The sequence below is a fragment of the Phasianus colchicus genome, chromosome 4, assembly GCF_987193195.1.
Source record: "Phasianus colchicus chromosome 4, bPhaCol1.hap1.1, whole genome shotgun sequence".
NCBI lineage: Eukaryota > Metazoa > Chordata > Aves > Galliformes > Phasianidae > Phasianus > Phasianus colchicus.
In genome coordinates, this window is record NC_143439.1 from 11,090,717 (window position 1) to 11,107,253 (window position 16,537).

Below are 16,537 nucleotides of genomic sequence, written 5' to 3' on the forward strand. Positions count from 1 at the left end.
AGTTCCTTGCAGACTGGCCTCCAAGGGACTCTTCCTCTATCTAGGCAATTTGAGTAGGCATTCTTGTACCTCTCTTAACTTTGAATTAAAGATCACATGAGAAACCCAGACAACTTTCCAAACATTCATCTGTTATTGGAGAAATGTTTTGAGAATTTCGTGTTTTCATCTTATTTGCAGAGTGCATATCTCTGCCTTCGTGCAGCTGTATGTGCAGTAGTGCCATTGGTGATACCACTCTACAAAGGGAAAGATCTCTTGGGAAGATTTTGTCCTTTGAGTGAGAATAGGATTCATAAATCCTTGTTTTGTGAAGCTCAGGTAAGGCAGCAACATTTAGGAGATCGGACTATAGAACTGATTCTATCTATATGCTTTTTTTTCCTCTTGATACTCAACTTGTTTGAGGCATGGATTTGTGATGCAGTGGTGAACACGTGAGCGAGGAAGAAATAAAGGGGTGTGGAGCATCTGGACTGTTCCCAGCTTGGTAGGCACAGTAGGAAATGGAACCTGTGATGAGTTGTTTCTGTCGGAAATATCGGTACTGGAATTGTTTGCTGGTTGCTCTAACAGCTGTGGATGGCCTGTTGAGGGCCAATATAGGTGAAGAAAACCAGTGGGCCACTCTTCTCAGGTGAGGCTGGCTAAAAGCCAAGTACTGAGGGACCTAACCGATCCCAAGAGTAAAGAAAATGGCTGAAACAATTAACAGGGTATATGGTTTCTAATAACAATAGCATTTAGGATAATATTTTGGGAAGTTCTGTAGTTTCTCTAGTGACAGAGTTTGGAGGTTATTAGGTCTACATTAGAGAAACAGGAAAGAATGAGCTTTTCATCTTTTCCCCTCTCAATTTTTATTTTCTTTACTTATGCAGCACTGCAGATAACACAGTAAAAATACACCTGCCTTTTAATGTGTAAAACATGGTACAGTTGTTCTGACAAAAAGCAGAACATGTATCCTTGAAGCTGGCTGGAAACATGTAAGATCTCACTGGGGCTGAGAGTCATTAAAATTTATATATTTAAAAGGAGATGTAAGTTCAGTTGTCACCCTTTCTTTCCTTGCAATCTAAGTTCTGCTGATTTGTCCTCCCTCCTTATTGACTCTTCAGGTCATTTGTCTTAAACCTTAGAATGATTGATTTTCCAGTTGTTGAGAATATGGGCTCGGTGACATGAGATGGCATTGGTGTGTAATTTAAACCATGGTTCAGCAATGAGAAGCATTGATTTTTCTGGCATTCCCTTCAAATGTAGGTTTTCTGTGAAACTAACCAGTCTGAGCTGGGCTAAGTGGAATGATCTTTCTGTCTTCTGTCTGTATGTTTCAGACTTTGCAGGATGCAAGTTGAGGCTGTGCTGCATGCCACTGTGTTGGTGTAGCTGACAAGAAGAGGTAGAGTGCTTTCCCATATGTGGTGGCTTGGGAAGGTTGGGTACAGACTTCTCCAGACAGCCCTGTGCCTGGGCGCTGTGACTGGAAATGCACCTAAAGGCTGGCAGTCACCCTCAGAGTGGATGCTAGGGCCTCTCTCTGTCTGTATTCCATCATTTACTTGTCACCCTCCAGTAGAAAGGTGTTATCGCCAGAGCAAAGTCCAAACAAAATGATCTTTTGGGTCTTTAGACTCATCTCAGCTGAAAAACAAGTAGTTTATATAGCATTAGGAGCAAGTGAAAGTAATTCTTGAGAATTTATGTTGAGAAGGAGCAGTACTCACGTTGCCTGTTCTCTTGGATCTACTCTGAGCACAGCAATCCTTTGCTGGAAACACAGTATCAGTAACTTCTGGAAAAGGGCTGAAATCTCAGCCCTATCTGTAGTGATTCTCTCCTCTTGGCCTCAGTTTATACACCTTAGCAGAAAGGAGAGAGCCTAATTTCATTACTCGTTTGGACATTGGAGGCTTCTACACTTAGTTTAGTATTGAATTGTAACCTGTTAGAAACATGACAATCATCTTTTTTCTATTAGGGCAGTGCCTAATTAGTGAATCCCTACAAGTCATCTCTGCTAACAAAATGTGTCTGACAAATTGTTTGTTGAAGATCTGCAGCTTTTCTACTAGGCTGTGTGAAGCCATTTTAGACTAAATTATGTCCTGGATGCTTCTAAATGATTGTTTTTGTCAAAACCAGTTACTTCACTGCATTTTTCCATTGTAAGTATGCCTTTCCTCAAGGGCTATTTAGGCTTTTCTTTTTTTAACAAAAGAAAAATGGGGAAGACGCACAATTTCTATTTTAAATTGTTTTTGTCATTGCAGTCTTGCAAACTTGCCTTGTCTTGCATCACTGCATAATTCTTCCAAGGACTGGACTAAAAAAATGTACTTTCCTGCTGTAAATGTGTTTGATAGTTGCATATAGGCCTGTATGTTGTGCTGTATGTGTTTGCATGACCTTCACCCAAGAGCTTCATCTTCCTTTTGCTTGCTGTCAGGGGAAAAAAGTCATTTCTCAAAGATGCTGGTTGTTCTCTTCTTCATAACTACTCTATTTCCTGTTTATCAGCTACCTGCCCTGCTCAGGTTGGTAGTTTGGTCTGTGTGAAATATTTCCTTGTCAGAGGATGCAGTGTGTAATAGGGCTGCTTGTGTCAGCTGGTGCAGAGGCAGCTGGAGAGAACGTGAACACAGACATCTTGCATCATTTGGGCACTCTATGCTGTATGACCATATTACTTAGATGGATGTAAGGATCTTGACCAGGTCATAAACTTCATTCATAACTAAAAGGCTTATGTCTTTTTATTAGTATATGTTGCATTCTGATACATCACATAGGTTAAAAATCTGTGTCTGCTTTCAGTTATAATGTGGTAAAGCTTGCCAAAGACTTCTGTTTGGGGGCATCATTACAAGGAATTAGTGAGACTAACAGTTGACAGTAAAACAGTGTATTCACAGTTTACAGAGCATGGTACGTTCTATGAAATTATTGTTTTCCTTTTGCATGTGTACATTTCTGCATGAAACAGACATGAAATTCTAATTCATTTCCTTTTATATGTTGTTATTTTAAGATCCCTTAGAATGCCAAGGCAAATAAATTCTTGTTCTTTGCAAGAACTGTTTTTAGGGAAGAATAATTTTGCAGATATGGCATTTATGCTTACAGCTGGGACAGTGAGTGTGTTAGAGATTCACTGCAAGTTTGTGAGTCCATGAGATGTTGCCAAAGATGATTCAGATGCTTAAACAGAAGAGAGCAGATGGAAATTTGCTGATTTCTGGCTGTAAAAGAAATTGATGAAGTACTGTCATTCTCACCAGCTATTTTTGCAGAAGGGATTATCGTACGTTTTTGGCATTGGAAAGTCAGGAAGGAGAAGTTCTGAGCTCAGCTGACTGATGCAAGGCCGTGATGTCGAATCTAATATTTTTAAGACTGTGACAATGTCCTAACAGTGCTTTTGTACAGCCTTCTTGGGCGTCACACATAGTTGCTCAGATTGGGAAAAGAATTTCATCTTGCTCTCAAGTCAGAGAGTTGAGGAAGAAATTACTTACAAACCTTTTTGCGCCTAAGATAAGTTTTTGCCCTGATTAGAAGGTGGTGAATGCTTTAACAAACTCATTAGCTCAAGCTGCTAGGGTTTTATATGTCAAACTTGTTGCACTTCAGTTGAAAATGTGCTTTCTAATGCTTGAAATGTAGTGGTTATAAAAATTCAGGCTATTAGTATAATTACTTGTCTGGTCAACCTGTCCATTAGCTTCCCATGCCTGTTCTGGTTAGTGGAGTGGGAAGTCTTCCATTTGGTGGAATTTCTATGTTGCATCAGATGTGCTCTGTCACTGCTGAGATTTCTTAACGGGATCTGCTGTGGGTTTGTTTGACTCTTCAGTAGCAGACTTCCACTTGAGGAGATCTGGATGCCAAAATGTTGAACAACTTCTAGTTCTCTGGATCGACTCACTAGTCTTTCTACTCAATCCCAGGTGCTTTATTGGAAGGTGTGTCATTTTCTGCCTCGCTCTTCTGTTGATCTCTGATTCTTACAGACAAGGCAGCAGCTGAGCTGAGAATTCTTAACGTTGCTTGGTGTGGTGGAGCTCAGGTTTCTGTACAAGAAGTCTCATTGTCCAAAGACTTTCCCTGACGTTACTTCATCTTTAACACTTGATGTGATCCATAAAGGTCTCTGTGCTGAACTTCCACTTGCCATTTTTGACTTTTGACGTAACGTTTTTGCTTGACAAATTCGAGACTGTTTTGTGGACCTATTATTTATCCTGAAATCTATTGGTACGGAATGCTGGTGTAAATGCTTTAAGCATCTAATCGAATTTTTTTTGTGCTCTTATTACTTCGCATACTTCTGCTGTCTGATTAATGCTGATGTTCAATAATATACACTTGCATTTTGCTTTCAGAACTGTTGCTGAGGCAGGCTGTGTGGGACAACTTCAAAATCTTCAGTATTTTTATTTTCCTTTCCAAACATAAGAGTTGTAAATATTTTCTAGACCCGACTTGCAATTACTTTTTTTATTACTGGAGTTGGTCCAGAGTTCCAAGATAGAGGTCTGTGAATTCCTACCATGGCAGCAACCTTAATTTTGGCAAGTGAGCTCTTGAGATGAGTTGGGTTCTTTTCTCACAGTCTTGTCTCGTGCTTTCCCTTTGTGTTTTCCAGTATTTCAGTAGCCAGAGTTGTTGGGATTTTCTCTGCCATATAATTCCTTTCCTTGGTGAAGTGCTGGCTCTGTTTCAGTTCAAATCCAGTAGGTTTGTTTTGGGAAACTTACTCATTTGGATGTATTATGCGTGAGTTATTGTACTTGGATAGTCTGTAAACTTAGCCTCTGTGGAAATAAAAGCAATATATTTTTGGGCTGTATGTATGTATATGCATCTATATTTACATGTAGTGATCTAGATTATAATGGGTGTTTTGGTTTTTGTCTCGGAAGAGAAAAGCAGCAAATTTTTACAATGCAAAAATATTTTAAATGGTGCTTAGAACCACATTTGTCAGCATTATCGACTATCTTAGAATTACTCAGGGGGCTTCAGCTTATCAGCTAAAGTTACAAAAGGTTGTGAAATCAAGGGTTAACTCTGGTCTGATGTAGGTTAGAAGGCAAGGTACAGGGTTTTTTTACACCGTTGGTCATCACTTATTTGGACCCCTTGAACCAGTACCATCATAGACATCTAGTTGCTGATCACTTTTAAATTAAGATATCTATAGGATTATCTGTTTCAGTCACACTTGTTAGCTTGGAAGGAGGATGAAAGTTTTATCCTTTTGTTACAATTTTATCCTACAGTAGTCAAGCTAAGTAGTCACGTTAGAAGATTGGGTTTTCATCAACTTGAAGACAAGAAAAGTATGTACTGTTCTTGCTCTTTATCTTATTAAACATCATCAGTGACAGAACTTCATCAGCCTCAGTTTCACTGGTGTTCAAACTTTTGTTTGAAGGAAACTGTGGCAAGTAAATCCATCTTACGTGAAGTTTGGTTGTAAAATAAAAAAGCAACAAAAACAAGCACTGAGGAAAACAGATCTTGATTTCAGAGGAAACTTATTTTTTTACATTACCTATCATAATGTAATAATGTGTCCATATGAGCCTTTGCTGTATAACCCATGTGAGAAGAGAGTTATCAAGTATTTAGCTTTTATTTTGCTTTAGTTTGCGTGAATGAACAATTACAGAACCCTCCATAAAGTTCCAGGGGTGATGTTCACAATGAAAATGCTTTCTTCACGCTTTTGAAAAAAGCATCCTATTATTTCTAGGATGGGAATCTTAACTTCATAGTTACTTCTAAATAATTAATAATATTTACTATTCATTTAGCCTGTCTCATGAAATAAAACCAAATATAGTTGCCTCATAAATGAAAAGGTCGGTAGTATTAGCCATAGAGTTTGGATTGTTGCTCTAGGTGGAGGCTTCTCAGGCAAGTAATCAGATGACCTCTTCCTGTAATAACAAATGAGCGAGCTAATTACGTACACAAGTGGACTGCCTTCAAAAGATGGAAAATAAATGATTCAATATAGTGTCTAGGAAATAGAATAGCTTGTAGTGTAGACCTTATCTATGTGGTGTTACAAGTTACTATTCCTATGGTCCAGAAAGTAATGTTTAAACTTTAGGAAGATTTGGTTTAATTGACAAGAAAAGAGTATAAAACAGGGTGAAAATGTCTGCAACCAAATAGGTCTCTTATGATCAGAGTTCATTTGCGTGTCATTTGCTAGTGGAAAGAGAAGAAGGGGTCATCAGTGTGCTTTAAAGATGGAGAATCATTTGAGCAGTACTTCTTTCATTCACTGTTGGAATGTTGCTATGCCTGTTTTGAAAAATTCTTTCTAATTATGCATGTGACTTTGCAAGCTTTCCTGCCTGTTAGTAGTGCTGGGTTTGTATACAGATAGGCTGCTGACATCCTTGTGAGTATTTGAGTGGTGGCTCATGAGTGTGACTCCAGGAGTCAGACATGAAAACTCCTGATTTTGCTGTGAGTGCTGAAAAGATGAATGCATGCTGTTTGTTTGAGCATTTAAAGAACTGTTTGTTGTTGTTTTTTTTTTTTAACCAGAAGATGTCTTGAGAGACTGCCAGTCTGCTGTTTATATTAGTAATGATTTGTCAGCAGTCTTCTGGAAACAATTCGTCTAAAATTTTCTGCAGTGATGATGATGAGTGATGTGATGCTTTTTTCTTTTTTTTAGTTAGGCTCACTTGATGGTGTTATTAGCACAGTACGAAGGCCGCTGGCAAGGTGATAAATTGAACATCTCTGACAGACTTAGTGAGGTCAGAGCTGTAAGGCCACATGGAATCAAATGTGGTTTGATTTCTGCTGTTCCCACCCCTGGCTGAGCCACTGAAGGTTAGCTGCTGAAGGAGTAGGAAAAAAAAGGGGAGTAGAATAAGTGAGAAACGTTTGCTGCTCTTCTGTATTGCACACATATATAGTGCTGGAGCCTGCATAGTTCTCCTGCCTTGTGTTCACCCCTCTGCCCCTGCTCAAGTTCCCAGAGCTACTGACACTCATGCTGGTGGCATGGCAGGATTCAGCTCTCTGGAGCCAGGCAATTAACACGTGCTCGTCATCTGGCAAACAGGAGGAGAGGAGGGTGTTCCTAGGTGTCAGTTGCAGCAACTGCAGTGACTTCATTCCAGCTGTAGGCAAGGCTTGATGCAATTTCCCTGTGATACGGAAGATTGGAGGTGTTGCAGATCATCGGTATGCGCTGATAGCACCTAAGATTTGAGGACTGCTAAGGCTAAAGCTGGATGGGATGTATTGGGTGGGAGGGAGGGAGGGAGTCCGTGTTACGGACAAAGCCAGGTTGTCTGTGATTGTAAAGCCTTCCAGTGAAAAACACCTGAAAAAGTCATTGCTGGTGTATGGATACCAGCACTGTAAGAACTAATCTCAGTGCATGGATACAGTCTAGTAATTCTCACACTTCGTGCTATTATTATAGCTCTGCTCAGTTCAAATGTGAGGCGTAGTGGTCAGATAAAAAAAACAAAACAGTACTGTGTTTTACTTATAAATTGCATGAAGTAACTGAAGCACTTGACAGCACCACCTTCTAGTATATCGTATGTCCTTCTAGTAGTGTGAGGTAGAGCATTTGCCCAGGTGTTATCCCTCACCTTTCCCTTTCAGCTCCCCCTATCTAGGTATGGTTACTCTACATGCGTAGCATTTGAGATGGGACTTTTGCACAGTGTAAGGTTACTCGTGCTTGACTGCCTTCAGGATTAGGGCTGTCATGTGTTAGTCAGATGCTAATCCCACAAACTTTTAACACACGCATTACATCTTCACTGATAAAAAAAAAAGGCTCACTTGAACAAGGACTTGCAGGTTTAATTTTATTTTGCTGTAGTCAGAAACCTGATGGAAATAATGGGTGAAAAATCTGCAATCAGCATATTTTGTGTGATTGTTGTATGCATCATTCACTGGCTGTTCAAGGACCAGTCAAACAGTGATTTTTTTTTTTTGCTTGTTGCATTTAGCAAACTTCTTATTTTTGTGTTACTTATGAAGAAATTGGCCAGTGGTTATTGGAATTCCTGTGACTTCTTTCTGATTGCATTGTCTGTCTGCATTGAAAAGAAACAAACTGACTTAGGGTGCACAATGGAACAGTTCCTGAAGAACAGTGATAAGACATGATTGTATGATTACAAGAGTATAAATGTTAATTTGCTTTAATGTATAAGAATGTGTAAACTATATCCTAAATATCTGTGTATCATCCATCAAAACAGCTATTTCATTATATGAGATAAACTCTGTTGCACCAGATTTGGTAAGCTGGACTTTGCTAGACTTTGAGTTTTCTGTGGGATCTTCTGAGTTCTGTGCATTTGTTCCCTTAACCTTATTTCAGGGATATTTCTACAACCTGATTGCTGGAAAGAGACTGGGCAACTCTTCCTTATCTCTCTCCACCTTTTTTGAAAACATAGCTCTACCTTATGCTGTTGTTTGGAGCTGGAATTGTGCCTGTCATTCCCTATCTCCAGTATATGATGAAGAAGGAGATGGGATGGGAAGCTTTGCTTATACTGGTCTTGCTGCCCAAGTCAGTAGGTTTGTTCTAGCTCTCTGACCTCAGCTGAGTATCCCATTTTTATTTTTTTTTCTGGCTGCAGCACCCTCCTAGAACTAGTGGCAGAATTGGTGGGTAGGACCACCCATATATCAACACAGTCGGGGTTATGACACAACAAAAGAAATGAGTATTTTTAAAGATCGTGGAGACTTAACAGTGTATCTGCTCCTCAGAGAAGATTACATTGGGCCAGCCTACAGCTTCCTGTAGATACTGCCTCTTGCCTTTTGTATGTTTGGTACTGTCAGTAGACATGTGAAGCAGCAAAACAAGAATCATCTTTGACATAAACCCTTGTGCAAGTGAGCAGCAAACCCAGATTATTTCAGCGTAGCGTTTGGCTTGGTCTGTGCTTCAGTAGAGAATTGCTTAAAGCATTTGAGGATCTTTGTCTATGGTTGCAAGTTAGGTACGTACCTGTGTGTGTTTCTTTTCTGAGTCAGAGCTGTACTGTTTGTGTAACAGTTGAATGGAGAGTATATGTAAAGGAAAAAAAAAAAAAGCAAGATCTTGGAAGTTTAAAGGAATATTTTCATCTGCTTCAGTCTGTTGAGTTTGAAAAGAGTCGAGATGCATCTAGGAAAGGTGGTAAGTATTGAGCAGAGGCACCCTGTCATTATATACCAGTAATCAATAGACAGGAGAGATGAAAGACCTACAGCTAAATAGGCAGTTGTAAGAACTGAAGGTAGCTTGACTAATGAACATTGAGATATTTGACATTAGTATTTTCTCTTTGTATTCTGTAACCAATACACAACTTTCCAGCATTACCTGGGAATGACTTATAGTGTGTGTAGGCTTGTTTCTCATATATTTCAGAACTCTTCAATTAAAAGGTGGTGAGCATTGATGCATCAGGCAGGAAGAGGTTATATTTTCATGTGGTCTGTAAAGAGCTGTGTGTAAGACTTTTCTCTACACAGTGGAATACACAAAATGGGGCAATACAAGATTACTGATAGTGGGTTATTTCCAAATGTCAGTCGCAGTTCTAATTTAAAAAGCCTGCTCAGAAGAGAAAATGGGCAGTGCTTTTATGTCTTTATAATGCATAGAGCTAAACTGGAAGAGGAACAGCTAGGAAGAAGTCTTCCATACCCGTTAGGACTGTACGGAATGGGGAACTCATAAAACCATGACAGTAAAAGAGGAAAACAGCTAGCTGAAATGAGAAGAGGATTTTAACAGCGTTGTTTCTGAATGGCTTCTGGTGCATGCAGTTTATTTCAGCTGTTAAAAATTAATAATTTCTGATAATTTCTGCCCCAGTAATTACTTGCGGGGGAAAAAACAAGTCTTTGGAAGTTAACTCATCTGTTCTTAAGAAAAGGAATTTGCTGAGGACTTAAACATGAGAATTAATAATCCAGATCTCCGCTGGGAAGATGAAAATTCTTTTTGAAGATGAAAAGGGAAAAATCCTTGGCATTTTTTAAGAATAAATAGAGCATTTTGTGAGAAGAGGATTTTCTTGGGGCTAGTTTTGTGTGCAATTTCTAAATAAAATGCCATCTAGAAAATCGTAAAAATAAAGTTAAAAATCATTGAAGTCTCTTGGTAAGCAACTGTTGATGGCCCTTCAGCAGCAAAGAATTTTCAAAGCTACTACAGAAAAACAGTATGGCTTTGTATTTCAGCAGTATCCTTCTAGCTGAAAAACAGTTTGACTATTAAGCATTTTGATCCTTTCTGTGCTAAAGAATCAGACCATTAAATAGCATAATTGTCTTTGCTGGAAGTCTGTTTTTTTCCTAGCTGACATCTGAATGTTGAACTCTTACAGGTTGTATTGTCCGGGTTGTTTTTTTTCTGTTGTTTATTTGTTTGTTCTTTCCTCTAGGGCTCCGAAAGTATATGAAACAGAAAAGAGCTGAACTTGTAAATAGCTTCATGAAACAGCTACCTTATGCTTTGCTTCAATTTGTCTGCCTTTACTCTGGGGTTGATGTATGTTTAAAATTGAAGTCATGTTGAAACTGAAGATATTTTTCCCTGTTGAGTCACTCTTCCTCATTATAACTCGAGAAAACAGATATAGTAATTAGTACACATGTCTGCCTTTTGCTGAGAAGGGTGAATTAAGGCGTTGGGTCACATGGAGCCTCTTTATTTGTGGATTCAAATGATTCATCACTGTGTATTTATGAGAATTTCCTCTTCCATAGGTCTCCTTGTGGGTACTCTTGATGTTGTGTTGGACTCCAGTGCCCGAGTGGCACCATATCGAATCCTCTATCAAGCACCAGACTCGTTGGTCTATTGGACTATTGCCTGTGGTAAGGACAAATATAGTGACGTGTAGATTTTTTTCTTCCTGGGTACTCTGCTACATAACTAATAGGGCATCCTGCCTGCTGAGTACAGTCGTTGTAGGACACACACATGGGTCAGAATTAGAACTGGTTCTAACAATTAAATTAAAAAGCTCCAGAACTTTTAATATTGAGCCATTTTTTGCCAGTGTGTGTGTATGTGTTATGTTTGACAGTGATAGAGTAAAGACAGAAATGGCCCGGCCAGGAATGGGAAGAGAGGCTTATGTTACTTCCTGCTTTTCGTCTCTCGGACTTATTCCCAGGCAAGCAGTCTAGGGTCCCTCAACCTTTATGTTCTCCTCTATGCTTATGGCTTACTCCATTAGCACTTTGAAAGTGCAGCATTCCCGATTGATGAGAGCATTTGAAACATGGGAGGAGAAGTAACTGTGCTATGGACCCTGGAATTATCCAGACCGGGCACCTGACTTCCCTTGAAATGGAAACTGGGAAGATAGTACAGTCCCAGCTCCGTATCTGAACTCCAAATGAAATTGCTAACGAAGTAGTTAATGCATATACCTGTTCCCATTTTTTTTTTTAACTGTTTCTTGAATTTTAACTTTAATTTTAAGGCTGGGTGATTGGCTTGGTTATTTTTCATTTAAAAAAATCTACATTGTACAACTATCTCTCTTGTTTCCCCGTAGGTAGAATTCTGTTTATTTGGTGCTTGTAGTCTCTTATTTTTGCAGATTTGTCTTATCCTCCCATGCCTTCCATAAAGCAATAACCTCTATCTCCAGTGAGTAGCTATGCAGAATAATGAGAACAAATGTGATTGCTTCCTGTTGCATCAATGCTGTATGACATTTGACCTTCTGTATGAGGCTCTTCTTGGGAAAAAATAATCCTAGGGGTTTTGTTTGCTCTGAAGTGACTACTTAAGTTATGTGTAGACGCAAGGACTGTTTATAATTCATTTTTTGATGTGGACATGAATTTGCTTTGGGATTAGCTGCATGGATCTTGGCTGTATGAGAATGTTAACTGATTAGATTTGCAGCTTTATAGCTCCTTAAAGCGAATTTCTTAACAGCATTTTCTCCAGTGTGGTGTTGTGTTGAACACGTGCAGGTGAGGAGAAGGGCAGGAGAGTAGAAGGTAGGAGTCACTGTCCCTGGAGGTGCTCAAGAGGCATGTGCATGTGGCACCGAGGGACGTGGTTAGTGGGCATGGTGCTGATGGGTTGATGGTTGGACTCAGTGGTCTTTTCCAACCTTAGTGACTCTGTGGCTGCCATGCGTTGGACCATACTGGAAAAATATTTTTGGTAACTTTGCCAGAACAGTTAAAACATATTAATTTTGTAATGGTCTAGAAATACAAAATTTGTACCTGATTAGCCTTGCGTATTTTAATAGCTTTTCTCACCCCACCCCTTATCTGCTAGTGCTTAATTTAGGGGTAAAAATGTGTGTGTGTGTGTATATGCATATACACGCTCTGTTTGAAAATAAATAAGATTTTTTAAGATTGTACTCCAACTGTAAAATCAGTCATCCTTACTATGGTTTTGTGTATAGTTCCACACCTGAAACATACACAAAGCCATAGTAAGGATGACTGATTTTTCAGGTGTGGAACCCCTGCTGTAGGTTTTTTGCTTCAGTACAGGCTTCTAAATCTGTATTCATGTGTAGAAAAAAGTGAGCATGGGTAACGGAGTTGTGTTACATGCCTTGGAAATGGTTTTGATAAAAGCCTGTGTGCTCTGATTAACAAAGTGCTGCAAGTTTTAGAGTGCATATATGTAAATGCACAGATTAAGAGCTTTGCTGTTCCATTCCAGAACCTGTAATTACTGGAAAGAACTGTAGACTCCTTGAGGTATTTCATCTTTTCTTGCAGTGCCTTCTGTAAATGGCAGCAGTTCAAGTTGACTAATAGGCATTACAGCTAAGTCTTTGGCTGATAAAACTGGGCATGACTTGTTAATTTTCTTTTCAGACTAGTGCTCAGTCTTGTTACCTCTATGCCTCCATATCTTACCTATAGACAAATGAACCCAGCTGCTTGAAACCTACCCCTGATGCCCAGAGATGATCCTGTGTTGTTTGTGCTGTTACTCTACCTCACCTGCAGGACAATTACTTGTTCTCTTGCTCTCTCCATGCACCATGCATCCTTCCTGCATCTCTTGTCATCTGCAGATCCCTTACCATTCCAGCTTATGGAGCACGCTGATCAGTTTCCTCCCTGAAGATGAGGAACAGTGGTTCAGTCTACCAGGGTGTTGGTCAATCATAATTTCAGCCGTGGAGCACGCTTTAAAATGAGCATCCATTTAGAGGAGGGGATGAAGTGATTAGTAGCATATAATACATATTGTAGCTATTTTCCCTTTTATTTCCTACTGATCTTGAAGGGCTCTATTCCAAAATGCGGTGGTCAGCTTTGAATAGGTTGGTTTGTTTTCCTTCCCTCAGATTTTGAGGTATTGATTCACCTAGAAGGCCAACAGTAGTAAAATTATGAATGCTTATGACATGCAAAGATAGGCAGAGACTTGGCATTAGCAAAGTCAGTAGAACAGTAGTTTAAAATCTCACAGTGGACGTGTTACTTTAATCCTTAGTAAATAAAGCAAAGAAAAAAGTCTTGACTGTGAGGAGAATTTGGCTAGAACTGCTCCACATCATGTCTGGATTTTGGCGTGCTTGCATGGTTTTCTGTAGATGACACTGTCTGGGAGAGTAAACTGTAAGATAATGGAGACAAAAAACAATGAAAACAATGAGATAGGAGATCACAGGTTGAGGATATTGACAATAACTACATTAATAGTAACCAATGAACCACAAACAGGGAATAGGCGGATTCATGGTAGTGTCTGCATTGCTTGTTACAGCTCTTCAAGAGATGAGACATTGTTCTGATGACAGTCTAGTTTAAAATTTGTATTTCTTGTATTTAGTCATTGCTTCTTACAGCAATGCCAAAGCCAACAAGAAATAAATTAATCTTTAGAGTACCTTCTGAGTTCCAGAAAGGTTGCATCCAGAAGTTTTTAGGAGAAACAGTGATGGCAATCACTTGTGCTTCTGAAGTAGGTTTGCTTAAGTATGCAGACTATTGTGTGACATGATTTATGTGTCCATATTGAAGCTGTACATTTGAATTTAACATGGAAAAAGCACAGGAACATTGCATTGTGTTGCTTTCATTGGAGTTGTGTAAAGCACTGATGGTATTTTCTAGAAATATTTTTTCATCATCATTGGCGAGTGATGAGGAAGATAACTTTGATGTCTATTCAAGAAGGATGCAATGATTTCTTGTACAAATGACTGAAATATTTATGTTAAAATGGCACAGCGAGAACCAGCATAGACAATTTGTGCCTGTAGATAAGTTGCAAAATGTATAATTAGCAGCTAGTTGTAATGCAGCCTCTTCCTAATGCTCTTTTCACATGAATGGCTATATGTTGTTGTATTCTGTAGGCTTTAGTTAACAGGTAGATGCACTTGCTTGCTTGTTCTGATTAAAATAAGCTGAAGCGGTGTTTGAACAAAACTGAGATGTAGTATTGGCTCTGTTTCCTAGTTGGATTTACATCCTTTTAATTAATCTTCATAAAGATGTGAACAGGTAATGTTTCTTTTCTGAAAAATACTGAAAATCCCAATTTTGACCCAACTGCCTCAATTTCTTCTGGGGGGGAAATAATTTTTTTGTGTGTGTGTGCTTAATTTTTTCTTTCCTTTGAGATGGACACAAATTGATAGTGAAGAGCACCAACAACTTTATTCTGTGAAGTGTTGAGAATAGAGTGACAAAATTAAAATTGCATTTATTAAAATCCTGCCTTAAGAAGCAAAAATTTGCACATTAGTTCTAGCTTTATACCAGGAGCTGGACCCAGTAGGTGCAGGTAATTTCTTGGCCAGCTCTTCAGCTGGATAGCATAGTGTCATTTCTTGTAGTTAAAATTCAAAATTTATAGTTTTGTTGCTCATCATACTGACGTAAGTCCTTTATACATCTTAAAGAGGGCTACTTATTTACTTTTAAATTGAAGTCCTATAGGAGAGCATTTTGGAATTTCCAAGGAAACAGCATGCATTATATGGTGAAAAAACTACAGATGTATATCTGTAGTTAATGGCAAGTTTTATTTGAGCCCTTTGTGATTAAGAGAACGTAGACATTGGTTATTTTGTGATTTTTAAAAAAAAAATTATTTTTTTTTTATGTATGCAGGTTGCTCAAGGAAGGAGATCACTGAACACTGGGAATGGCTTGAACAGAATTTGTTGCAAACACTATCAATCTTTGAAAATGAGAATGACATAAATACGTTTGTCAGAGGAAAAATACAGGTGGTTAAGTATATTATTGTAAATGCTGACAGATATGACTGTGAAAGGAAGACTGTTGTGAATTCTAAAGAAATGCAAGGCTGCTCCATCTTTGGAGTTAAGCCAGATTCTGAACAGCAACTTCTACAAAAATGAAGAGAATTGTGATTAGCATACATGACTACAGCAGTGTGATTTAAAACATTACATACGTGTCTACAGACATTAAGGATTCTGAAGTCAGTTTAAGTTTTGCTTCTGTCTTAAGCTGAGATGGTTTTCTGTGTAACTTCTCTTTCGGTACTTAACTGCTTTTTTGCATGTGCTTATTGTATAATAGCTCCTTACTCTTTTCTATGTAGTTAAATCCCACAGTGTTGACACACACTTTTTATAAAGGCGATGGAGGTTACCAGTTAGTTTGATTGGGTTTTGGTTTTACCAATATATCTTTCTCTCCTTAAAGAGTAGAGAGTAGATACACTTCTTAAAATGCTTCATCCACACTTAAATAAGTATTTTGTTAAAATATTGATTGTAAGCAAAGTTGTTACACTTAATTTTTGTGTATTCTAAGCACTGGCTTTGTCTCATTCCTTTTATCATTTCCTATAGTAAATCATTGTCTTAAGAATTCCATCATTGTTAGAATGAGTTTTACTAGTGGATCAGATAGGAGGGCTATAGATCCTCATGAAACAACTATTCTAGATGCCATCTGTTCCGTGAAATATTGTCCTTAAAGGAAGTTGTTCCTTTCTAGACTTTTAGAATACTTTTTAGACTTTTTAGAATATTATATATTTGCCCAACATATCACAGAATCACAGGATAGTTTAGGTTAGGATGAATGATGTTTTGCTGTCCTTTGCTGTACTTTCTGTGTAAACTGATGGATTTGAAGGCACAAAGCATCTTTACTTTCTATAACATAAAAGGCAATAAGAAAAAATGATGCGAGAGTTTGGAAAACAAGTAGAGCAGAACTGCATAGAGAATAAACTGCTGTAGTCTTTGAGGTATCAGATGTAATATTTCTCTTTTTCTCCAACTTTATTTTGCTTAAAATCCACTAAGACGTCATAGAAGTCATAGAAGTTGTCCTTTCTTTCTCTTTAGAAGAAAATTTTCTAGTGAAATTCCATTGGTTTGTGCACAGAACTTATTTTTGTGAAGGGGAGAAAGTTTACAAATCACGGGTGCCTTAAGTAGTAGTTTGTAGTGATAGTAGGGTATTTGAGATGGGTTTGCAAATTTAAAATGGGATACTGGCAAAGCAGCTGAGTGTTGATGTTTGGTTA

The 16,537-nt window shown here is 38.5% G+C and overlaps 1 protein-coding gene across 3 annotated transcripts in view; it reads left to right on the forward strand.

Annotated features, from left to right (window-relative positions):
- Positions 1-16,537, forward strand: part of TBC1D9 (TBC1 domain family member 9) — a 63,415-nt gene that overhangs the window by 19,328 nt on the left and 27,550 nt on the right. For all 3 annotated transcript variants that reach the window (XM_090138635.1, XM_031588819.2, XM_031588818.2), the window contains exons 2-3: positions 10,783-10,893; positions 15,139-15,257. In XM_090138635.1, coding sequence (XP_089994761.1) covers positions 10,783-10,893; positions 15,139-15,257 — 230 coding nt within the window. The remainder of the gene's footprint in view (positions 1-10,782; positions 10,894-15,138; positions 15,258-16,537) is intronic.